We start from the raw sequence: 27,500 nt of genomic DNA, 5'->3' as shown, positions 1-27,500 counted from the left end.
GTGACGGATTGAGTTTAAGGCAATAGACAAAATTTCTCTTCGGTTTCTGCACATGATGCCTGGCGTAGTGGCGGATGATCTTACTGGAATCAGTATGGACCGGCAGGGGTCAGTTGTGTTAGTTAGGTAGGCACTGTGCACCACAAGGTGACTATCCTTTGACAATTTAGCAAATGAATCCTCTATGGATTTAGTCAGTCTATGGAAAGTGAAAATTACAGAATGGCCCCCAATCCGGGGGATAGCGGGGTGCTAAGAATTTCCTTTTTAATAAATAAAGAAACATTGAAAATTGGTAATTGGAATGTTAGAATCAGGAATAAGATTGGGAAGTTACAGCAAGTGGAGTATGAATTTATGAAATACAGTTTGGATATCTTGGCCCTAAGTGAAAAAACGTAAGGGGGTTGGTAGGGAAACCTTAGACCAAGTTAATATACATATCTATCCAGGAAGAACAGATAGAGATGGAAGAGAAGGGGTAGGAATGATGACATCAAGAGCAGAAAAGGCATTAAAGGAATGAAGAGCTGTAAATAGTAGATTGTTACTTGCATCAGAGCAGTGCAATATGAGTATTATAGTTTGCTATCCACCAATAAATGACTCCCCTGAAGAAATGAAAGATGAATACAATGAAGAACTGCAGAGTGTAATAGATGAGATCACAGAGAGATATGTGTATGAAAATTGTAATTAGTGACTTCAGTGATAAAGCTGAGAGGAATAATCAAGGTATAGAGAATGTGATGGGGGTTGAGGGTCTTGATGAAGTTGCAAATGAAAATGGACCACATTTTATGTTTCTTTTCAACAAAGAATCTTCTTATTAGACGTACTCTTATCCAGCACAAGGACATCCACAAATATACATAGACTTCACCATGTGGCAATTACAAAAATCAAATAGATCACATAGCCATTAATAAAGAGAGAAGGAGGACTGCGAAATGTAAGAAGCTATAGAGGCACATATGTAGGCAGTGATCTCCAGCTCCTCATTGCCACACTGAAATTATAACTGAAAGTACCCAACAGCAATGCAGATCGAATACCTAGGTTTGATACAACTGAGCTTCTAGAAGATGAACTCAGAGAAACATTTATAATTGAATATAGGAACCGATTTGCAGTCTTAGAGACTTCAAGAGATGAAGAGCACACAATTAATGAAGATTGGTGTCCAATTAGAAACATATATCAGCAAGTTGGTAGTGATGTTTTGGGACATGCAGCTACAAGGAGAAAACTATGGATATCAAATGATACTTTGGATACTATAAAAAGGAGACAAAGACAGAAATTGATTGTTGAAAGTTTCCGAGGAAGAAATGAAAATTACAATGTAGAGCATGCTAAGTATGCCAGTATTGATAGTGAGGTCAAAAGAAAAGACAGGCATGACTGGAGAGAATATTAAGACAGTAAAGCAAATGATGCGGGCACAGCTATGCATTCAGGGAGTGGCTATGGTGTGAGAATTGCTCATAGAATTATTAATGAAATCTCCACTGGGGCAAAAAATAAGAAAAATATACCCAACAAAACGAGAGAAGGATCTGTTATAACAACTTTAATGAGGCCATGAATAGGAAACATGTAAGGAATAACTTGATTGATAAACCTGAAGCTGAGGAAGACCTTGATGTGCCCATGAATGAATTCTGTGTGTTTGAAGTCGAAGCTATCATTAAAAAACTTAAAGTAAGAAAGCCTCTGGATACGATGGAATAACCGTTGAGATGATTTTGGTCGAAAATAAAGTGACTCCCAGAATACTTACAGGATTATTTTTTAGAATGTAGAATGAAGAGGAAAAACATGATGAATGGGAGCTAGGAGTGTTGGTGAAAATGGCAAAAAAAGGAGATCTGACAGATTGATATAATTACAGAGGCATTACACTTATGTCCGTTGTCATGAAAATATATAGTACGCTCATTCTACAGAGACTAGAGAGAAAGGTTGATGAAAAGCTGAGAGATGAACAAACAGGACTTAGAAAAGGTAGAAGTTGTACTAACCAAATTTTCATTTTAAGACATGTTGTACAGCAATATGTAGAATATAGAAATACACTTTTGATGGCATTTTTGGACTATGAAAAAGCTTTTGATAGTGTGCACTGGACATTTTTTTTTTTATTTGGTAGAGTCCTGCGTTATTATGGAGCACCTCTTAATTATGTAAATTTGATTAAGTCTATTCATGAGCATAGCAAATTCTAAGATAATGTTAGTGGACTCCTATCAAATGAATTTATAATGAGCAGTGGAATACTCCAAGGGAATGTGTTGTCACCTATGTTATTTATCCTCCTCATGGATTTCGTAATGCATAGAACAGTTCGCGATGGCAGAGAAGGATTGGACTGAATTGGTAACAGGAAATTCGCTGACCTTGAGTATGCTGATGACGCTGTCCTTATTAACAGAACACCACAGGACTTACAAAGCTTGCTTACCAGAATGCATGAAATATCACATCAGATTGGGCTCAAGATAAATAGAAGAAAGACAGAAAAGATGAGAACGGAATATGCAATGGAAGATAAAATATCATTGGAAGGAGAAAGGATTAATTAGGTGGAATCATTTGAATATTTAGGAACTATGATAGCCAATACAGGATCTTTAGAATTGTAGTTTAACGAAAGATTGAAAAGAGAAAATCAGACAATGGCTAAGTAAATTTTGGAAATTAAATAACCTGAAATTACATATAAATATCAAGCAATATATCAGTTTAGTGAGATCATTGCTACTGTATGGACATGAGTCATGGTATGGCAATGAATCAATATCCAAAAGATTTTGTAGATTTAAAAACAAAGCCCTCAGAAGAACATTGGGAGTGATATGGCAGGGCAGGAATAGAAATGAAACTATAAGAGAGGTTACTCAAGAGTCATATAAGGATGACACCATAGCAAGAGGTAGATGGAGATGGTTTGGGCATGCTCATTGCACTCCCCAAGAGAGATTAGTTCACCAAACTTTCAACTGGCGCCCACAAGACACTAGAATAGTTTGAAGACCCAGGCATGTCGAAACCATCTCCATCTACCCCTCATCATGATCTCATGCACATATGGCACTGGCGTAATCTCACTTATAGTTTCATTTATAATCCCGCCCTGTCATTTAACTGCCAATATCCTTCTGAGGGCTTTGTTCTCAAATCTACTAAATCTATTTGAGATTGTTTCATTATCATACCATGACTCATGTCCATGTCCATATAGTGACATCGATCTCACTAAACTGATATATAGTCCGAGTTTAATAAGTAATTTCAGGCTATTTGATTTCCAAATTTTACCTAACCTAGCCATATTTATATATATATATATATATATATGTATATATATATATATACATATATATATATGTATATTATATATATATACATCATATATCATATATATATACATATATATATATATATATGTATATTATATATTTATACATCATATATCATATATATATACATATATATATGTATATATGCATACAGTATAATATATATATATATACATAATATATATATATATATATATATATATATATATATTTATATATATATACAATATATATATATATATATATATATACAATATATATATAATATATATATATATAGATATATATAGACAAACACATTATATATATATATATATATATACACATATATATATATACATATATATATATATATATATATATATATATATATATATATATATATATATTTACACATACATACACTGCAATCCCTTGGCTATCGCTGGCTATCGCTGTTGACTGTTTCCAGGCCCCTTCTGATAATTAGATACAGAAATTTATGATATTGTTTATTATCTTCATATTTTTTTTTTATATTTCTTTATCACTTTTAGAAATTCAAGCTTTTAAAAACGTTCCAAAAACTCTTATAAACCCGTTGTTTATTCTTAAACACTTTTTAAACTAAAATTACTTTTACTGTAAATACCCTTACACTTATGTACAGGACAAAATAAAAGTCAGAACACTCGCCAGTGTAAATACATAAACTTAACTAATGATGATAAGAGATGTTGGTGATTATCTCTGCAGTACTGACGTATAAAGATGAAGTTTATGAGGTAAATGTACTACTTAATGAAGTAGAGCATTACTGGTCTCCTGGAAGCATAATTTCAGCTTACGTTACGCCAGGTGGTGCAATGTCTACATTGTCACTGTCATACAGCAAAGCAACTTCTACTTCCTTTGTTAGATTATGAACTGTGATATTTTCCCCGGATTAGGACCATAATAATCAGAAATTGCTGATGCCGTCTTTCCTCGTGCAAAAAAAAAAAAAAAAAAAAAAAAAAAAAAAAAATTCCTATATACTTCCATGTCTCTGGTGATTGCATTTCTGTACTGCAACACCCCAATCACCTACAGGACACAATCTATGGCCATTGTCTGAAGTTCTTTTGCTAATTTTGCTAGAGTTGAGAGGCATTCTAGTGTTAGATAGACATCATCTTCGCCCCCTGGATCTTCATGCTCTTCTTCTTTGTTATCTCCCTCTAATCATATCTAATACCGCATCTAAGAGGGTCTCGATCAGGTAATTTATAGTCATTAGTCATATCTGGGAAACCATCCCCTCTGAGCAATTTTGCCAGCCTCAGGTCCTTATCTACTGCAAAGTGAAAGATTTCGTAGGAAGAAAATTTATCATAGTTGTTGACCTTTTCTGACCATAATTTCTTCCAGCAAGCATTGAGTGTTTCTTTTATTCATCCTTAATGTCACTCAGGATATTTCGGAGATATTTCGATGGTGTACCTACTACGATGTTCTTTTAGAGAAAAGCTATCCTCCAAATCCATAGACTATCAAATGTTATAGTAATTTTCAGGTATTAAGTGCCTTGAAAACACGAATAATGCCGTGATATATCGGCTGAATTAGCGAGGTCATGTTCAGTAGTAAGAATACTACCTGTGCCCCCTTATAATAGAGGTCGATTGGGTGGCCTCCAGCATTTTCCATTAATAGAAGCCTTTGAAATAAAGTCTTTTATCAGCAAAATAAAGCTTGACTTCAAAGATGAAGTACCGGTAAAACCAATCCAATTTCAGTGTTTTCATTATCCGCGCCTTTTGGTTGTGCATCAAATGCACTGGCAGCAGGGTCTTATTTTTTTTTTATTTTTTTTTTTTTTTTGAGGTTCCCTTGGGTGTTGGACTTATAAATTATTGCGGGTATTATCATAAAGGCCACATCATTTCCACACACTATAACTGTGAGTTGATCTTTGTAAGACTTGAATCGAGGGGCCCTGGTCCCCTCCTTCATAATGAAAGTTTACGATACCATAAGATTCCAAATGAGGCTAGTCCCATCTATATTGGAAACTTATTCATATGAATAACCCCTTTCCTCGATGATGGTCTGTAACATCTTTTTCATATACTCATTAGTGGCCGGTTTGTCAGCAGAGGCAGCTTCTACATGCAGGGACACTCTTAAGGTTGAACCTCCCTTAAAATTTATCAAACCAGCCCTTGTTAGTATTAAAATCGTTAGTTTGGTAGGCGATGCCGTAGATGGTACTGGTTCTGGATCGTCATCATCGACATCCGTAAACTTTCCGTTGAGCTGTCTGGCCTTATGTATGGTGTTGGTATCCAGTACAATGCTTTTCTTCCTATAGTCACTTCATTTTTCTTTTTGTTGTGATGTTAAAAATTATAATTGCCGAAGTTCTTATATTCTTTTCATAATTTTTGTAGAAAAGGGTAGATTCATTGATGCCGTAACCTACATCCACATAGCATCTCCCTCCATGAAGCATGTCGGGGAATTTCATCTTCTCCACTATAGTGAGCATCTTCTTCTGACAGTGGGTTCAATGCCAGAAACCTTAGAGGGTGTAGATTGTTTAGCCAACATCAAGAGCTTGAAAGCAATTCTGAATTTCAACCAAAAAGACAAGACAAACCATACAACAAAAAGATGCAGAGCGGTGTTGCTGATGTATGGGTAGAAGCAAAGTGGACAGCGTGGGATGCTAAATGATGCCGTTGCTTGAGTGATCCTGTGATCTGACTGTCATTTAGCATTCAGAATACTGATCAGATTACTCTGATTGGTCATGTCTCCTCTACTAACCAATAGTGTGCCTTGTACGAAATCATCTGAGCAAGCTATGCTACTCTCCTCAAACTTTCCAAATTTTGTTTTATATACAGATGTGCAATTCTTAGTCACCTTAGTCTTCTTCCCAACTAACTAAAATTGTGTACATTGTGTTCTTTGTATCAAACTAAATTTTTGTATCCATATTTTCAACTGTAATCTACATTATTATTTTTAAGCCCACCCCATTTGCAACAAAAATAAGATCTGAAAATAAATATAAAATTTATTTCCCACAGATACCCTGGTTATAAAGAGGAGTCTGCGATATAGATTTACATATCTATAGATCGGAGATTTACCGAGGTCACAATAAGTAAACTAATATAAGGAGAGGGATTACTGTTTATACACATATATGCGTGTCTATGAACATGTATGTATCTTAGAGGATTTATGATAATAATCCTTAGGTTTTATTGAATCAGTTTCACTCATTCGAAAGGAGGACTACCTAATATAGAAAGAGATCTTCTCATTTCTCACAATGAACGCCAGAAGTACCTTGTGGGCTGGAAGTCTATCCATCTTCAGTGTGTATATACTGCTGTACATGTACAGGTGAGGATTAAAAGGTCACAATGCAGTTAGGACCTATTTATAAATCTTATATAAAAGCGTGTTAATTACTAGAAGGAATTTAGAATTATTTATACATGTTCAATTTAGAACTTTTTGTAAGAAGCATTATAATGAAAAAGACTATAGCCCTAATGATGAGTTAATCTTTAAAATAAAAAAAATGAAAAAATTTGTATAATTTATAACCAATATGGATATCAATGTTTTGAGAATTCGGTTAAAGATAACCTGTAACACTCCTATATGATCAAGTTACCATATTGAACACAGCATTGAAAATGTCAAGTAATGTCATGACATAGGCTAATTCATACCCTTGTCTAATTTCAGCGAGGTTCGGCCAATAAGATCACCGTATTTTCTTCTGAAAGGTAATTATGGGGCTTACCGATTCATTCTTAATATCATGTATATCACATCAAGTGTATTGGACAAGGTCCCTATCTAGTCCTTGGGCCGAGACCCCAAATTTCACGTATTGGTACCACCCGGGGTGAATAATTCTCTTGAGTATTTTTGACTTGCTACATGACTCTAATTTATGTTTTGATATGATAACCCTGTCATACTGGCACCGTAATAGTGGTTATCACCATTTTTGTGAGGGTACCCTAGAATCGTAAAATTTTCGCCGCACTTTCGTTATGATTTTCTTTCAGTTTCAGGTAATAATAACTTCCTAATTTCTATTGAAAATAACAGAATAAGCCACCATATGAAAGATAATTTAATGCTCTTTTTAATTTTGTAAGGTGCAGATATCTGTTTTGGAACATTTTTACCACAATTGACAAACGAATACGACAATCGATATTTCACGAAAAATATGTAATGTTGTTGCAACAATAGTTTTTGACAGACATTCATTCAAATTCAAACAAAGTCTGAACATCTAAATAAAACGTACATATTTTATACAACGGTTGACCTTAGTGGAATAGCACGTATTTAACATCTCATACAAAAGTCGGGCACAAAACTAGTTCAATAGTTACCATCAGGCCAGAACATATCATAATTGTGGATTGCAGGCTGAGCATTTCTGACAGAATTGACCTATAATTGATATTGTAGGCTTATATTTTGATTGATTTTCAGCAGTTGTCTTGTGCACATAATTGTAAGAAATAAGAAAATAACTACATCATTAGCATATGGTCGCATCTGTAACGGAAAAAACAGTTACTCCTCATCACTTTGATCAGAGTCCGTCAGCTCCATTTGGTGTTCTTCTTTATTGTGTTCCGCAGCCTGGTTCTCACAAGTTTGGAGTCTGAACCTCTTTGTGTATTTTATACCGTTGCTGAGACATGTACAATTTGGTAATTTGCACAAGCACACACACTTGCAGGAAAGCATTTCCAAGACAGCATCAGGTGCAGGTGAGCCCTGCATCCATTCAATCAACAGTTTGCCATTGTCGTCAGTTGTCCATCCATTGTTCTCTGGGCTAGGAACAACAGGTTCATTCTGCAGAGAACTCCTCCAAATGGCTGTTTGGAAGTTGACACGTTTGACAAGCATAAAGAGGGAGTCTTTGCAAGGAGGCAATTGACTGGATTCCAGATCTCCATGTCTGGTACAGAATAGCTGATATCGAGGTTGGTTTACTTTTGTGGTCCTGGTGGAAGGCAGGTAGATACGGCAGGTAATCTCTTGCACCTTTTCGAAGAGCTCTGGTGATAAATCTCATGACTGTCTCAGGTGAGTGAACGTGTCCTGGTAGATCTTGCTTGACTTTAACAGCTTCAAAGCGGTTAATTTACCCCGACCAGCAAATCCACTGACAGTGTCACAGCCAGTGAATACGTGCATACCGAGTAATGCATCACAAACACTCTCTCCCAGAACTTGACTTAGCATGGTGATATCAAGGTACCTGGTGCGATATATTGTTCCACACTTTTGGAACATGTGACATTGAATGCTTCTGCAAAACTCTAGGAACACAACAAGAACATCTGTATCTTCCGCAGTGACAATAATGGCTTTGTGATCACCAGACTGCTGCATGAAGAGCATGAATTAGCAGACGCGTGTCAGCTTGGGTATGAAGATTTCAGTTCCGTGACCTTTTGCCACCGATCCTTGTTTATTTTTAAAGCACAGTTGCTCACATGTAATAAATAGTTCCTTGTCCTTGAGTTTCTCTCTGTGTTTTTTACCTTTCCATTCTTCAACAAGGAACTTTATAAGACTTTCTTTGTTTGAAGAGCTGGGGAGAAGTTTCCTCCACTGTTGTATGTTATGTCCAAGAGCAATATTTCTTAATTGTATCCCCGTGGAAGTCTCCCTTCTGGCCCTTTCTGAAGCTTTGATGGAATATACCTTGTACACATCAAAGAAACATCAATGCGACTGCTTTGAGCTCCTTCATGGAGAACATGATTTAGAGCAGTTTCAGCCAACTGTGAGAAAGTCTTGTCATTCCATTTCAATTTCTGAATTAGGTTCATTCCATCAATGATGGTTGCTGAAAGTTGCGCAATGACTTCTGATGGAGAAATGTTTTTCTCCAACTCCTTTGCTAGGACTGCTTTGTTGGTTTGACGGAGAGATCCATCAGAACTGGCAAGTGACCACGGAAGTGGTCCTAAGGGGCGAGCCAAAACATCACTCATGTGGAGGTCTCTGCTTTCTGCCACGAGGATCATCCGGATGAACAATTTTTTGTTAGCGCCGAGTACCACTTCTTTGCCATGACGTTGGTTGGTTGCTCTTGATTTTTTTCCTATATCAGAAAATGTTTTCAGCTTATTCTTTGATATCATGGAACTGCACAGTAGAAGAATCTGACTGTAGTCATTCTTCCTTGAAGGTTTGTAGCACTTTTCTCCTATCTTGCGAGCATCCATAAGGTCACATGTCACGTCTGATGGTGCAACAGTAGTAGTTGACAGACTAACCAGCTCAGCCTGAGGAGGAATGAAGGGATTCAGCCAACTGTTCTCCATTATTAGGACAAGAAATTGGACATCTGACTCATCTCTTTTCACTCTTGACATCTGTAAGTCTGGATGACTGAAGTCAAATTCACACTGACTTGGCATATCTCTCAGTTGCCTCAGGTACCCACTGTGATACTCTGATGTCAGATAGTATTTTGCGACAGATATAGATTTTAGACTGAAACCTTTTGTGCCTCCCGCTGTCTGGGTGTCTCTATTTACAGTTTCCTCGATTGCCTTATCCACAAGAATACGTCCAAATGGATTCTGTTTGCCAATCTGAACTAAGATGCCCTCTTGCATGATGTGGTCATGCACATTAGGATTTTCTTTGGGTAGCAGAGACATTGAAGCATAGTAATAGGTGGGGAAGTGGGAATAACTTACCTTGTCATAGGCAAAGCACCATGGTATCACCTCTCGGATGGCAGCAAGATGTAGCATCCAGTTGCCTTAGTTGCCTTCTCTGGAAGCTCGAATTAAACCAAGCATGATTTCTGTCATGTCTATGTAAGACATCCAGAAAGCTGAAAGGCCTTGTCCACCTTTAAGGAAATCCGAATATTTGTGGAACAGCTGCAGAATGTGTGTGCACCATTCATTTTCAAGCACTTCTTGGAAAAATTCCTGGCTAGCACTGCTATGGAATGTGGCGATACACTGCAGGATTTCTTCGATGTAATGAAGTTCCCCAACATGATTTTCCTCCACCCAAGAAAGAAAACCTTTCCAGGCAAGCCTTAACAGTGCTTCGTACATAAGCTTGTGTAGCCTAACTGCTCTGTTGTACTTGCGACCTTCCATCACTCCAGACACAGACCCTTATGCAATGACTCCCGATTCGACACATAGATCCCCAAGCCCAGCATCCTGGAATCGCTTGCCTATGATGGAGAGGAGATTACAAATAGTGTGGAAGACACCATCCTTATGGTGATATTACAGTTGATTAAGCTGAACAAAACACAATTAGTATGATAGGAACTTACATAACGAACACCGTGATGCATCCATATTTGCAATGCCATCTAAACAGCTGAAAATTAAACTTACAATGACGAGTTATTTACCTATTTTCAACAAAAACCTAGAAGAGAATACACAATATCATGATCCAAACAAAATAAAGTCAATACTTAACATGTTCCAATCGTTTATTTGGCACTGGTTGTACACAATATCTCTCAAACAAAGCTAAAATTTTTTAAACCAATAGGTCTCGAACACAACTTGTCATCATTTATAGCAATTTATGGTAAAAACAGAATTTCCAAGAAAATAAGCGATTAAGCTGCCAGTATGGAAAGGTTATCACATTCAAATAAGCTTATATTTAGCTTATCAACTTGTCTGTACCACTTTTGTTTATTCACCCCAGGTGGTACCAATATCTGGTCTGGCCCATGGACTAATCGTTCAAGTTACTTTTCTGGAATGCTAGATTCATGGAATCATGGGAAACAATTCCTTTTCCTCACAGACCCAGCACAGAGCGCGTGGATTCAGGAACAAGAGAGGAGGAGGAGTGTCCTCAGAAGGGCTTGTGGAAAAAGTAACTCTAAAGAGACAACAGTTCACAGTTACAAAAATTTGGTGGAGGTAAACAGACCCGAAATGAATCATCTCCTTGTGGATGATAAACACAGAGTCATCTATTGCTTCCTGCCAAAGGTAAGGATTGAAAAATGAAAACACCAAATATTCTTTTTTATGCAACCAATGGGGGATGATAGTTGCATCTGCTGAGTATAACTTAAGGTTAGGTGCTTGTTCAAATAGTTTCCCTTACGTGTTCATGTATAATAATAAATTATATAATTATTATGATGACATTAATGTGTAACTTCACAGACTGTACCCTCCTGTGCATAGTACCAGATGTGCAATTAATTCTAAGTCTTGCCTTCTCCATCATAAGACTCAATACCTCACAGTATTCTAGAAATCTTATTCAAGCTGTGACCAGATTATGGAATGATCTTAACCAGGCAGTTGAATTTCTCTACATGCCAAACATAAAGCATGCTAAACTTCAACTACAAAAGTTTGGGAATTTGATATCTGAGCTGTTGCTGTGATTTTTTATGCCAAGTCATTAGTACAATGGAAATGATGAAAATCTAGTGGCCGTTGTATCTATTTTCTATTCATAAGTGGCCTCAGGCTTCATGGGCAACGTGGCATCGCCGGCAATCATAGGCTAGTCTACACCTTGTTTAGCTGGACTCTTAATCTTTCATGATAAAATAAACTGCACAACTATAGAGCTCAATTACACTGCTGATAACGAGGGCAACATAGATAATCCTTCCACAGGTGGGCTGTACGAACTGGAAGAAGGTCTTCATGATACTCAGCGGTATCAGTAATGTGACCCAGATCAACGACATCGATAACAGTTCCCCCCATCTTTTAATAGGAAATATGCAGCTGATTACATCGTCAAACGAGGTAAGAATGGAGCAGACGGATGATCAGAACTGATTTTTTTTTTCGAAGTAAATATGCAGCTGATTGTATTGTCAAAGGAGGTAAGAATGGAGCAGACGCAATGACCAGAGCTGATTTTGTTTTTGAGAGAGAGAGAGAGAGAGAGAGAGAGAGAGAGAGAGAGAGAGAGAGAGAGAAATATGCAGCTGATTACAACACCAAAGGAGGTAAGAATGGAGCAGAGGCAATGACTACAGCTGATTTTTTTCCGAGGGAAATATGCAGCTGATTACATTGTCAAAGGAGGTAAGAATGGAGCAGACGCGATAATCAGAACTTTTTTTTTTTTTTTTTTGAAGGAAATATGCAGTTGATAACATCGTCAAAGGAGGTAAGAATGGAGCAGACGCAATAATCAGAACTTATTTGTTTTTTTTTTCCGAAGGAAATATGCAGCTGATTACATCGTCAAAGGAGGTAAGAATGGAGCAGAAATTGGAGCAGACACGATGACCAGAGCAGTTTTTTTTTTTTTTTTTTTTTTGAGGGAAATAAGCAGCTGATTACATCGTCAAAAGAGGTAAGAATGGAGCAGATGCGATGACCAGAGCTGTTTTCTTATCTTTATTTCCTCGAGAGAGAAGTATGCACTTGATTACATTGTCAAAGGAAGTAAGAATGGAGCAGATGCGATGACTACATCTGATTATTTTTTTTTTCGAGGGAAATATGCAGCTGATTACATCTTCAAAGGAAGTAAGAATGGAGCAGACGCGATGATCAGAGCTGAAAATGCAGCTGACTGGAAATATGAAAATGGTAAGAATACGGCTGACTATGATTATGAAAGAAGTAGAATGGTAAACGGGCAGCTGACTGCAATGGAAAATAGGAGATAAGTTTCAGGCAGCTGCCACGTAAAGATTGGCTTTAATATAGCTGATGGTCAGCTCTGTAAGAGTCGAGCTTGACTCATTGGGCTGGTAAATCTTCTCGTTTTATTAATGATAAAAATATAGCTGGTGGCAACAATAAGATGCTTACTGTGACAATTAAATATGAAAAGAACAGTTGAATGCAAGGACTAAAACTATAATAATAGGTATCTAATGGGAACAAACAAAAATGTTAAGATGTAAGAAAGTGAGACAAAAAAGCATGTAACTTTTAGTATATACGTGTTTATAGTAAAATCTTTAATCATCAAGTTACAGATGCCATAAGTAACTTATTCCATCACCGAGGCAGATGTTTCACATTTGTTTTATATATAAATAACAAAGGTGATGAACCCAACGTTTACTTATACTAGACGAAGATTAATATCTTATTTTTTATTATAAAATATACCTCATGCAATCCTTCTTCCTGAAAGAAAAGTTGTTTCACCACCTTACTTTTTACAGCAGATGTTTCGTGTATTTCTTTGATAGCAAGATATAGGTATTTCAAACAGCTTTAAAAAAAGGCCAAATATCACATGATAAATCCCTAAGATTTCACAATCAAAACAATCTTCTAACATTTTGCAGGACGAACCAATTGCCCATAAATTGGCAAATTACACGAAATTCATTGTCGTCCGTCACCCTTTTGAACGATTAATCTCGGCTTACTTCGACAAAATCCACCACAAGGGCGGGATCCCATCAATGCAGCAGAAGGTGCTGCCCTTCGTGAGGAAGGAGATCAGGAGCAACGCCACCCTCAGCGACATCACTTGGCCCGAGTTCGTCAGCTTCGTCGTGAGGAGAGGAGGTCGCTTAGACGACCACTGGATGCCTTACGAGACCCTCTGCTTCCCCTGCCGAGTCGACTACGACTACATCTTGAAGTTCGAAACCCTTGACGAGGATTCGGAAGAACTGCTGAGGGCCATTGGGGCACCAGACCACATCCATTTTCCCCGTCGTAAGCCGAAGACAAACACGTCTCTTATCGAGCAGTTGCAAAACGATCTTACTCCGGAACAGAAGATCGGCATTTTTCATTACTTCGCCAACGATTATTATATGTTCGATTATAGTATACCTGTGTAGTAGTGATGCTTTTTACTGTGTTTGCCGATGATACTTTAAGCAACTGTAAATATATTCATTGATGATGCTTATAAACAATAGTAAATATATTCACTGATGATGATAGGAAACAGTAAATATATTCATTGATGATGATAGGAAACAGTAAATATATTCATTGATGATGATAGGAAACAGTAAATATATTCATTGATAATGCTTAAAATGATGGTAAATATATTCACTGGTGGTGCTATCAAACAAGTACAACTATTCACCGACGGTACTTAGAATCAAGTAAAACTATTCACCGATGATGATTAGAATAACCAAGTATAACTATTCACCAATGATGCTTAAAACAATAGTAAATATATTCACTGAGGATTCATAGGATCAAGTAAAACAATTCACCGATGATGCTTAGGATCAAGTAAAATTATTCACCGATGATGCTTAAAACAATGGTAAATACACTCGCCGATGATGCTTAGAAAAGAGTAAAACTATTCTATGATGATGCTTAAAACAATAGTAAATATATTCACTGAGGATTCTTAGGATCAAGTAAAACTATTCTCCGATGATGCTTAAAACAATAGTAAATGTATTCACTGATGATGCTTAGAATCAAATAAAACTATTTACTGGTGATGCTTAGAATCAAAACTATTCACCGATGATGCTTAAAACAATAGTAAATATATTCACTGATGACGCTTAGAATCAATTAAAATAATCACTGATGATGCTTAAAGCAATAGTAAATGTATTCACTGATGATGCTTAGAATCAAGTAAAACTATTCACCGATGATGCTTAAAACAATAGTAAATATATTAATTGATGATGGATAGAATCAAGTAAAACTATTCACTGTAAGACATAGAATCAATTAAAACTATTCACCGATGATGCTTTAAACAATAGTAAATATATTCATTGATGATGTTTAGAATCAAGTAAAACTATTCACTGATGATGTTTAGAACCAAGTAAAACTATTTACCCATGATGCTTAGAAACAATAGTAATTATATTCCCCGGTGATGCTTAGAAATAATAGTAATTATATTCACCGGTGATGCTTAGGAACAAGTGAAACTATTCACCGATGATGCTTTAAACAATAGTAAATATATTCATTGATGATGTTTAGAATCAAGTAAAACTATTCACTGATGATGTTTAGAACCAAGTAAAACTATTTACCCATGATGCTTAGAAACAATAGTAATTATATTCCCCGGTGATGCTTAGAAATAATAGTAATTATATTCACCGGTGATGCTTAGGAACAAGTGAAACTATTCACCGATGATGCTTAGAAACAATAGAAAATATATTCACTGATGATGCTTAGAAACAAGTAAAACTATTCATCGATGATGCTTTGAAACAAAAGTAAATATATTAATCGGTAATTATGAAAATAACAAATATACAGTACTGAATTAGCTTATGATACTTAGAAACAATAATAAATATATTCACTGATGGTGCTTAGAAACAAGTAAAACTATTCACCGATGATGCTTTTAAAACTTAAATATATCAATCGTTAATTCTGAGAATAACAAATATACAATATTAACTTATGATATTTAGAAACAAAGGTAAATATAATCTGATGATGGTTAGAATCCTTAATAAAACGTTTCCAATGATGCTTAGAAACAATAGTAAATATATTCATTGGCGAGGCTTAGAAACGATATTATCTACCAATCACTTTCGAATGCTGGAGGATCAATTTTATCGAAGAGATTCCATGAATGCAGATAGGGGAGTATGTATGGAAATGTAGGAATTACTTATTGGAGACGTCGTTGCTTTTGCTATGGAGACTTCCACATAATAAATCCTTTTTTTTTATTTGTTGGACTAACTTTCACGAAGAAGGATGTTTCACGCGAGGTATTACGAATTTAGATCTTTTTGGTGTAAAGGGAAACGAGTCAGGCTTTTGGCTGAAGATGAAAAAAAAATTCAGCTCTATTTATATAATAACTTTTATGAGGCGTAAGCTTCATTCAGGAGTCATAATGGCAAAGTATGCGATCTATACCACAAATTCAAGGATTTGATTTATGTATTTGGCCTACATAGCCCGGCGCTGGGGCCTGCGAGGATATTCAGCCCCAAGTGCATTTAAAATTACACTGAGGTAAAAGTCGCAGGAGGTTGCACAACAAGATGGCAGAAAGGAAGAAAGAAGAGAGGGTTGTGGCAGCCTATTGGAAACCTCCCTGCCTGGCAATCTGCTGGACAGGAGATCCGAGTTCCGTTCAAACTAGGTATTTTCTTGTAGTGTCTGTAACCTCACTCTCCCTGTGAGTTAAGGATGGGGTTTGGGGGAGTCTATATGTCTACCTACTGAGTCCTCGGCAGCTATTGCCTAGCCCTGCCTGGTTCTAGCTTGGTTGAAGAGGGGGTTTGGGCGCTGATGATTTGTATATATGGTTAGTTTCTAAAGTATTGTCACTCTCCTTGCCTCTGCCATTACTGAATGACCTTTAAAAATATCTTTGAAGTAGGAAATAAAGCAAGTGCAACTAGGGGCCGTAGGAAAACTGCCAAGACCGTAAGTAATGCCTACAGTGCACCACTTGACCCACCCCATAGGGGACCGAAGGTACGAGGAGAATGTGATGCTTGGAATACAAAAGATAATATGGAATACTGGATCTTTCAGTTGTCAGGAAAATCTAAGCAAGTTATCTGGGAATTGACAACAATTCTATACAATTCAATTCGTTGGTTGATTGACCTGGGCCCTTTGAACCGGAGTTGGTGGTGAGGTCATCCGTCTCCGACGTACAGTTCGACACAGGAATTCCTGGCACACCTAACTGAGGAAGTTCGCCCTGTCAAAACCCAACTGCGCTGCGGGTAACCAAACAGCTAGAGTAAGGAGAGATACAGAGGTGGTGCTCGGGGCTAAACACAAGAACTGGCGGCGCAAAGAGCGTGTGAAAGGGTGCACTTCCAGAGACGCTAAGAGTAAGGTGTGCCAGGAATTCTTGTGTCCAACTGTACATCCGAGAGGGGGAAGCCCTGCAGTAAAACCATTAGATAATAGCTGCAAATCCAAAATAGACTAATAGAAAAGGAAAACCTGGTGTCCTCATGTAACCCAGGCTGTGTGAAAAAATACGACCTAATCCGCAAAGAAATCAAAATAGACCTAAGAAGAATCAATTATTATTATTATTATTATTATTATTATTATTATTATTATTATTATCCAAGCTACAACCCTAGTTGGAAAAGAAAGAATGCTATAAGCCTAAGGGCCCCAATAGGGAAAAATAGTCCAGTGAAGAATAGAAACAAGGAAATTAATAAACTACAAGAGATGTAATGAACAATAAAAAAAAAAACATTTTAAAAACAATAACATTAAAATAAATCTTTCATATATAAATTCTACAAACTTTTAAAAAACAAGAGGAACAGAAATACGATAGTATAGTGTGTAGCCTCAAGCAAGAGAACTCTACCCCAAGACAGCAGAAGACCATGGTACAGAGGCTATGGCACTACCCAAGACTAGACAACAATTGTTTGATTTTGAGTGTTCTTCTCCTAAGAGAGCTGCTTGCTATATTTAAAGAGTCTCTTCTACTTTTACTAGGAGGAGAGTAGCCACTGAACAATTACACTGCAGTATTTAATCACTTGAGTTGGTTGATTATACTCGGATTGATTAAAAGAATTGAGAAAATTTCAGACCAAAAAGCACACTTCCTTTTTAATTAAAAATCGTTAAATTGCATTTCTGCATCTTCTTATTGAACCTATATGAGAGAGAGAGAGAGAGAGAGAGAGAGAGAGAGAGAGAGAGAGAGAGAGAGAGTCATTGTAAGACCTTACGAATGCCGTAGGCAGCAAAAGATTTCAAGGTTTAATGAAAATTATAAGTTTTAGAAGTCATAGAGGTTAGTACTTAGACAAGAGATTTTAAGTCTGGAAATGTAAAAGGCTTTTGGGTCTTGTGGCTAAGCTTCAAGAAAAAAATATCCAGTCACTGCAATCAGAGGCGTAGCTAGAGATTTTGGGGCTGAGTCAGTAAAGGGGCCCCATCCCCCCTTTCCATAATGAGTTTAGTGGTAATTTTAAAATGTATACTAACATACTTTTATTTCATGACCCTGCTTTGGAGGGTCGCCTCTCTTGGAGGGCTGGAGGCATTTTCAAAAAGTCCACACATCCTTAAACTACGTCACTGAATTATGCAATTGATTTAGAAGTCTGCATTCTATACGAACTATTTCCTGGATAGAGGAGCACAGTGTTTATAGCAGGTTATGTGTGGATTATCCAAAGGTAAAATGATAAATACTTGTGCTAAACCACCAAAACTAATGATGAAATTGGTCCGAAAATACGCTGTTAAAGAAGAATAATATCAAAAAGATAAAAGTACAGAACAAACACTAAATATTTTGACATCTGGCAAATACAACCCGATTAAAAATATAAAAAACTAATTTATGGTGATGAGCAAAAACGAAAGAAAAAAAAAACATAGAGAAAAAATAGATTAGAGAAAAAAGTAGAAAACTTAAAACCAGGTAAAGTAAAAACAGCCGACAGGTTGGGTGTTGGCATAATTGCTATGGCGAATGACCTTGTTTTCTTGCTGAGGTTAAAGACGTCATCTGTGTGCAAGGTCACCCAAAATCAGCGAACGCCCTTCTCTCTCTCTCTCTCTCTCTCTCTCTCTCTCTCTCTCTCTCTCTCATCTAATGAATACTACTGTACTTGCAATCTATATGAAAGTTAGCCCAATCGTTCTCTATGGAAATCTTCTTTGCACTATTTTTGTTTGTAGCTACAATTTTGTTTGTTTATAATTACGTTTTCTGTTTGTTTATTTGTAGGTACGTTAATTGTTCGTTTGAAGTTACGTTATTTTTGTCTGTATTTACTCTTTTTGTTTGTCTGTAGTTACTCTTTTGTTTGTACGTATTTACCTTTTATGTCAAACGAGTACCATCATCTAAGGCAACGAATTCCGCTTTAAACATTCCCTGAGTTATCTTATTTCCAATATCTTCGTTGACTCATCACTTTGAAAGTCCTGTTTATTCAGCGGATTATCATTCCCAGGCTGACCTTAGCTGGAAGTGAAAGGTGCCAGAAGACGTTGAAAGAATAAGCAAATGATAATCTTCGTTTCGTTTCCCCGTTAGCTTTAAGCAACCAGAGATAATTACATTTCCATTTCAAAAGAACATGATTAGAATAATAACAGCCTTTCAATATCACCAGTTAAGAAATCTCGCAATTTCTGGAACGATTACAAAACGGGCAAAAGATCATTCCAGTTTCAATTTCCAGTTAGCACGAAGCAACGAAAGGTTCTTGTGTTTTCTTTGTTGTTGAAAGAATCGGATTAGAATTGATGCAGTGTTTCAGTATGAAATCTTTTGCCAAATATCTTGTTTTAATTTATCAATACCCAAAATATAATTTTTCAGATTTTGTTCGGTGGTCTTGAATTGGAGTTTAAAAGAAAAATCGGTGCTTCTTTAATAATAGATTTCCTTACTGCTAGTTGATGAATCATCGTCTAATAATAAAAATTATTTTTAGAAATTGAGATTACAGTCATGACTTTCAGTTTAGAAAGAATACGAATAAGATATGAGTGAAGCTCAAGTGATTATATAAAAAAAACAATAAAAAAAATATAAAAACAAGGATTCGTCTCATACTCAAGGATAAAAACAAAAATAAAATGAAAAATGCCAATACTATTTTTAATGTCTGTACAATGGGTATCTCCTCAAATTGACACAATAAAGCAGCTACCAGATGGCTTCCTTCCTTTTGTTTAAACAGTTAAACGGGTTATAGATTCAGGAAGTGAATATCAGGATGCCCGGATGGTAAGGACCGGAAAAGGACACCAAGAGAGAGTCATTACTCTCAGCTGGATAAGGACGTGCAATGAGAAACATTACTCACATTGCAGGTTGGAGGAGGAGGAGGAGGTGCAAGCTCCTCTCAGCTTTATAACCTTGAGCTAAAAAATATTCTCTCTCTCTCTCTCTCTCTCTCTCTCTCTCTCTCTCTCTCTCTCTCAAAGGAGAACGGGAAAATAGACATTAGTGACCTGTATTCGATCGTAAAAGCGAAAACGAGAGCCTTGACTATGTAAAACTAACTTCATTGTGATAAAAACACCGACTTATCTCTCTCTCTCTCTCTCTCTCTCTCTCTCTCTCTCTCTCTCTGTAAATAATCTATATGTTTCTATCGCTGCAATTCTACATTGATTGATAAAATGCAGTGCACTGTCATCAAAGATAAAACGTTGTTGTCCCTATCTCTATACACGAACACAAGTATCTAAATTTCAAATATCTATTCAAAAATTATCTACAGTAAAATAATGTTTAATATATATATATATATATATATATATATAATATACACACACACACACATATATATATATATATATATATTATACAGATACGTACATTCATTTATGGGTATTCAGAATAAAGCATTTGAATACAGTAAAAGTTAAGGTTCTGAAACGTAGTATCTTAAAAGGTCTCTTAAATTCTCAATTGGCTAACTGGACAGATTACTGTACAACCTGTTGCTCGTCCGAGTGAATGGGGATACAGGGTCACGGGTAATTAAATGTTGAAGGAGAAGGAAAAGATTGGAAGGGAGAAACGAAGAAAAGTAACAGAAAATGTGAAATTCTTATAATTGCGAAAATTGTCAAGGACAAAATGTATTATGCGGACGACATTACCAGAAACTGGATTCTTTTCCCTTCTGACAACCTCAGCTTCTGAATATTCAGAAGCTTCTGAAAATGATAAAACTATGTATGGATTTTGTTCTTCAACTTCTAAAACTAATAAAAGTATATATAGAATATTTTCTTCAGCTTCTGAAACTGATAAAAGAATATATGGAAAATTTTCTTCAGCTTCTGAAACTGATAAAAACCATATTTGTAATATTTTCTTCAGCTTCTGAAACTGATAAAAGAACATGTGGAAAATTTTCTTCAGCTTCTGAAACTGATAAAAAGCATATATGTAATATTTTCTTCAGCTTCTGAAACTGCCAAAGTATATATGGATTTTTTTTCACAGCTTTTAGTCTGATCTTTATGGCAACTGGTTACCCATTTAAAAAGGTAAGTTTTTAGTAAATGACATTGAACGATGAAAAACAAAATTTTACGTGGCATGGAAACTGCTATTGCTAGAGAGAGAGAGAGAGAGAGAGAGAGAGAGAGAGAGAGAGAGAGAGAGAGAGAGAGAGAGAGAGAGAGAGAGAGAGAGAGACCATGACTGTATTTGTTATATCGATCGTGAATTTATGGCATTTGGGCTACATAGCCTTGATCTGGGGCAGAACAGGCTATTCAACACCATGGTGCAAGAGGGGAAAAGGGCCTTAATATACATACATACATACATACATACATACATACATACATACATATATATATATATATATATATATATATAGATAGATAGATAGATAGATATATATATATATATATATATATATATATATATATATATATATACATATATATACATATATCATAATTTTATATATATACATATATATACATATACTGTATACATATATATATACATATTTATATATATACATATATATATATATATATGTGTGTGTGTGTGTGTGTGCGTGTGTGTTTCCGGTCACGCTCAGAGGTAAAATCTCTCCCCATCAGTCACTCTGGCATGGGGGCGAGGAGTAGTCATACCCTGGTGGGATGGGGTACGCCAACAGATACACTCGGAAATCACATCAACAAATTGACAAAACTGCCGTGTTGAAGTTAAAAAAGGAGGAGGGGGTGGGAAATGTTGAATGTGTGTGTGCATATCTATATAAATATTCAGCCGTCATTTTGACGGGTCGCATACACTAGCTATTCAAATAATATTGGCATTATATCAAGAGTTGAATATATCCGATTAATCACTACAAAAGGATGGATGAGACATCTTATTTTTAGTAAATTACTATAAATTTCAGACAAACAGAAATTTTAATGAACTATTTCTCCTCATAGACCTTATGCTATTCATAGACACTTATGCTAACTACAAGACCCTGAGAACTTTCTACATTCTTTAACACTCTATGATGTAATTAACTCCAATTTTCAACAAGTGACAGCTGTGGTAGAGAAGAGAAAAAAGTCGTTATAACAACAGAGAATAGCAAAACAACAACATAAACGGGGGGAAACAAGAGTAAGAAAGGCATAATTACTCTGTAAGAAAATAACTAATGTAACTAAATAAAGAAAAAATCAAGCTTTAAGTCAAATAGTAAAATCAAAAACTAAACATAAACGCTAAGAGAAAAGCAAACAAGACACAACAAAGCAATAAACCAAACAGACAAACAAAAAGGCAACATTTCAGTGGCAATGATCAGTAGGGCAATAGGTCGGGGCGGCCCCTGCAGATCGGAACATAACCAGTTCCACCACGGACCTTTAGAATACGCGCGGGGCGATGATGCAAATGACAGAATACGAGTAAAGAAACAAGAGCTCGTTGGTATTCTGCAACTACCGAAGGACATTTCTCTGCGATGTACGAAAACAAGACAGACAGCGGACAATAATAGTTCGTTAATTTTATTCTTACCTGAAGGCGTATACTCCATGGTTTGTAGTTACACAATGCACGGTTTGTTTCTACTAATTTCATTACTCGGTTCAATATTAAAGCGTTTAACCACTTTGCTAGGTCCATGGTTCGCACCAATCTACTAATTACCAGTTCATTTACCAGCTGCAAAATGGATGCAAATATCCACTGGAGTCTAAAAAATTTACTGAGAAACCGTAAAATTTACTGAGAAACCGGAGAATAAATCTTTACTTGATAAATAAAAAAAATACACAAATTGCATAAAATAGTATTTGATAAAGAGAAACAAGAGACACAACAAAACACTTTCGTAACGGCATATTTCTTCAGGGTCATTGAAGAGGTGAGACAATACGAAAGTATTTGGTCAATGTCTTGTTTTTGTGATCATTCCTCAAGATCAATGACTACTTGATACATCGCATGGTACGGTGACACACAAGTGCATACACATATGCATACACACATACACACACACACACACATATATATATATATATATATATATATATACACACACACATATATATATATATATATATATATATATATATATATATATACATATATTACATATATTATATGTGTTATCCAAAGTGTTATCAGAATTTAAATCCACTTAAATTGCATTAATAAAGTTGATCCGTTTGGCCCTGTGCCAGGTCCAGGAAGACCATTCAGCCCAAAAGTGCATCCTGGTAATAACACCGCTGTTGCCTGACGAAGTAAAAGTCAAGCCTGATCCCTTACTACCATATAGAAAAAAAAAAGAAAGGAAGAACCCAGTTGGTGTCGGTATAAATTCCACATGGGAAAAGTCCTTTGGAAAGGAAAATACACTCATTACTATAGATTAAAGTAAATATACATAAACACATAAGTGTGTGTATATATATATATGATATACATATATATATATATATATATATATATATATATATATATATAGTATATATAATATATGTATATATATATATATATATATATATATATATATATATATATATATAAAAATATATAAACACACACATGTGTGTATGTGTGCGTTATCAATCTTAAGTGTATATATGAAAATTTGTAATTAATAAGTGTGTATATATATAAATATATATATATATATATATATATATATATATATATATATATATATATATATATATCATGCTAGGCGATATATCTAAGCAATCCATGTTTGCCAACGGTTATAAAAGCGGATGAGCAACTTGGTGTAGTAACACGAACTTTGGGTGTGGAGGTAATAACCCCCTCTAAATCTCGATGAAGTCAGTGGCAACAGGGTGAGGGATTGGGTTTAAGGCGATAGACAAGATGTCTTTTCAGCTTTTACTCCTGATGCCTGTCAGATATCTTACTGAAATTGGTATGGACTGGCAGGGGTCACTTGAAACTGGCTATCTTTTGAAGAATTTAGTCAATGAATCCTCTATGGATTTAGTCAGTCTATGGAAAAAGAAATGACAGAATGGTCCCCAGTTCTAAGAATCTCCTGTCACAAGTGAAAACGAAAGATTTAGGGAATAAGGTAATTTTAGTGAATCCTTCTGCTGTTTTCGCTCAGATACCAGATTCCACGTCAGCTTAGCTGGCACCCAATATATGATGATTAGACCCTTTTGTTGTTTTCAACTTTGTTGTTGCAGGCAAGGAGGGCGGAAGCTACAGAAAGGAGGCCGTTTGGGATTTTGACTCCTGTTCAAAGAGGGGACCCATACCTAGGACCACCAGGCAAGATGGCATCAACACCCCCCAGGCGCCCATGAATCCCGCTGCCCTGGCCTACCACGCCTTTGCCAGTTTGAAGATAGCCACGAATAACGGCTAACGTCCTTTCCCGTTGGTGCTCTCAGTGAAAACTAAGAACTTACAATTTGTTATAATGTAACGTAACATAAATTGGTCTCCCTGTGCTGTAGTCTCCATATATGCCCAAGCCTAGATTTGTAATAAATACTTGTAAGAGCACTCATTCAGTATTCATTCAAAGTAATTGATTTATAATGACTGTTTTTCGCTACCACTGATGATTGACTTGATGAAGTTTTAACACATGCTCAATGTCTGTGTATTCTCTATTTGGAAAATATATTTATAGTTAAAAGAAGAGAATCGCATCTGTTTATCCCTGTCTCCTTGAATTATTTTGATTGAATATTTGCCTGAGTTTTGGGACACTCGCGTTTTATAAATAATGAAGAAAAATTGAAAAATAGTAATTGGAATGTTAGAACCATGAATCAGATTGGGAAGTTACAGAAAGTGGAGAATGAATTTATGAAATACAGTTTGAATATCTTGGCCCTAACTGAAACACGTTGTAAGGGGATTGGTAAAGAAATCTTAGTCCAAGGCAATATACATATCTACTCAGAAAGAACATATGGAGTTGGAAGAGAAGGGGTAGGAATGATGACACCAAGAGCAGAAAAGGCATTAACTGAACGGAGAGTTGTAAATAGTAGATTGTTGCTTGTAAAGTTTAAATCAAAGCAGTGCAATATGAGTATTATAGTTTTCTATGTACCAACAAATGATTCCCCTGAAGAAAGGAAAGATGAATATTATGAAGAACTGCAGAGTGTAATAGATGAGATCCCAGAGAGATATATGAAAATTGTAATTGGTGACTTCAATGCTAAAATTGGAAGGAATAATCAAGGTATAAAGAATGTGATGGGTGTTGAGGGTCAAGGCGAAGTTGCAAATGAAAATGGGGCACATTTCATAAGTTGTTATTCAACAAACAGTCTTGTTATTGGAGGTACTCTCTTCCAACACAAGGACATCCACAAATATACATGAACTTCACCATATGGCAATTACAAAAATCAAATAGATCACATTGCTATTAATAATAAGAGAAGAAGGATTCTGAGGAATGTAAGATGCAATAGAGGTACAGATATTGGTAGTAATCACCAGCTCCTCATTGCCACACTGAAATTAAAACTGAACGCACCCAACAGAAATGTAGATAGAATACCCAGGTTTGATACAAATAAGCTTCTATAAGATGAGCACAGAGAAACATTTGCAATTGAATGTAGAAATCGATTTGCAGTCTTGGAGATGTTAAGAGACGAAGAGCAGACAATCAATAAAGAATGGTGTGATATTAAGAACATATATCAGTCAGTTGGTAGAGAAGTTTTGTGACATGTAGTTACAAGGAGAAAGCCATGGATAGCAAATAATAATTGGGATACTATAAAAAGGAGACAAAGACAGAAATTTATTGTTGAATGTTTTCGAGGAGGTAATGAAAATTTCAAGGTTGAGCATACTAAATATTCCAGTATTGATAGTGAAGTTAAAAGATAAGCCAGAAACGACTGGAGAGAATATTTAGACAGGAAAGAAGATGAGGCTGATAAAGCTATGAATTCAGGGAGTGGCTATGGTATAAGAATTGCTCATAGAATTATCAATGAAATCTCTACTGGGGCAAAGAATGAGAGGAATATACCCATAATGAAGAGAGATTGATCTGTTATAACAACAGAGGATAAATAAAGGCAACGCTGGATGGAACACTTTAGTGAGGTCATTAATAGGAGATAAGAAGGGAATAATCTAATTGATATACCTGAAGCTGAGGAAGACCTTGATGTGCCCATAAATGAATTCACTGTGTTTGAAGTAGAAGCTATACTAAAAAACTAAAGAGATGTAAAGCCCCTGGATACAATGGAATAACTGCTAAGATGATATTGGCTGAAAATGAAGCGACTCCCATAATACTTATTTACAATATTATTTGGTGGCATGACGAATCAAAAGCTGATAAATGGCAAAAAAAGGAGATCTGACTGAATACAATAATTACAGATGCATCACACTTAGGGCAATTTTCATGAAAATATATAGCAGGCTCATTCTAAAGAGACTGAAGAGAAAGATTGATGAAAAGCTGAGAGATGAACAAGCAGGATTTAGAAAAGGTAGAAGTTGTACTGACCAAATTTTCATTTTAAGACATTTGGTATAGTAGTGTGTAGAATATAGAAAACCACTTTTGATGGTATTTGTGGTGTATGAAAAGTGTGCACCAGCCAATTTTGAGGAGAGTCCTGAGTTATTATGCAGTTCCTCTTAAATATGTAAATTTGATCAAGTCGGTCCATGAGCATAGCAAGTGCAAAGTTAATGTTAGTGGAGTCCTATCAAATGAATTTCCAGTGAACACTGTAGTACTCAAAGGGAATGTGTTGTCACCCATGTTGTTTATCCTCCTATGGATTTTGTAATGCATAGAACAGTTGGGGATGGGGGAGAAGGATTGGCTTGGATTGGTAACCTGGAATTAGCTGACCTTGAGTATACTGATGACACTGCCCTTATTAGCAGAACACCACAGGACTTGCAAAACTTTCTTACGAGAATGCAAGAAATATCACATGAGGTTGGGCTTAAGATACAAAGAAGAAAGACAGAGATGATAAAGAACAGAATATACAATGGAAGATGACATATCATTGGAAGGAGAAAGGATTAATGAGGTAAAATCACTTAAATATTCAAGAACTATGATCTCTAATACAGGGCCTTTAGAATTGGAGTTTAGTGAAAGATTGAAAAAGGCAAATCAGGCAATGGCTAGGTTAAGTAAAATTTGGAAGTCAAGTCGCCTCAAATTACATATAA

General features: G+C 35.9%; 2 protein-coding genes across 2 annotated transcripts in view; one reads left to right on the top strand and one right to left on the bottom strand.

The window, feature by feature from the left end:
* Gmd (GDP-mannose 4,6 dehydratase) overlaps window positions 1-27,500 on the bottom strand; it is a 177,098-nt gene that overhangs the window by 145,754 nt on the left and 3,844 nt on the right. The window lies entirely within an intron of this gene.
* Window positions 6,433-14,178, top strand: LOC137653818 (carbohydrate sulfotransferase 8-like). Its single transcript, XM_068387468.1, has 5 exons — window positions 6,433-6,740; window positions 7,092-7,132; window positions 11,190-11,380; window positions 12,026-12,160; window positions 13,672-14,178. Exons 1-5 carry the CDS (start codon window positions 6,667-6,669, stop codon window positions 14,176-14,178), a joined length of 948 nt encoding a protein of 315 aa, XP_068243569.1. The 5' UTR covers window positions 6,433-6,666.

Source organism: Palaemon carinicauda, chromosome 14, assembly GCF_036898095.1.
Source record: "Palaemon carinicauda isolate YSFRI2023 chromosome 14, ASM3689809v2, whole genome shotgun sequence".
Classification (NCBI taxonomy): domain Eukaryota; kingdom Metazoa; phylum Arthropoda; class Malacostraca; order Decapoda; family Palaemonidae; genus Palaemon; species Palaemon carinicauda.
The sequence above is the reverse complement of the archived record's forward strand: the minus strand, read 5'-3'. Positions and strand labels throughout refer to the sequence as shown.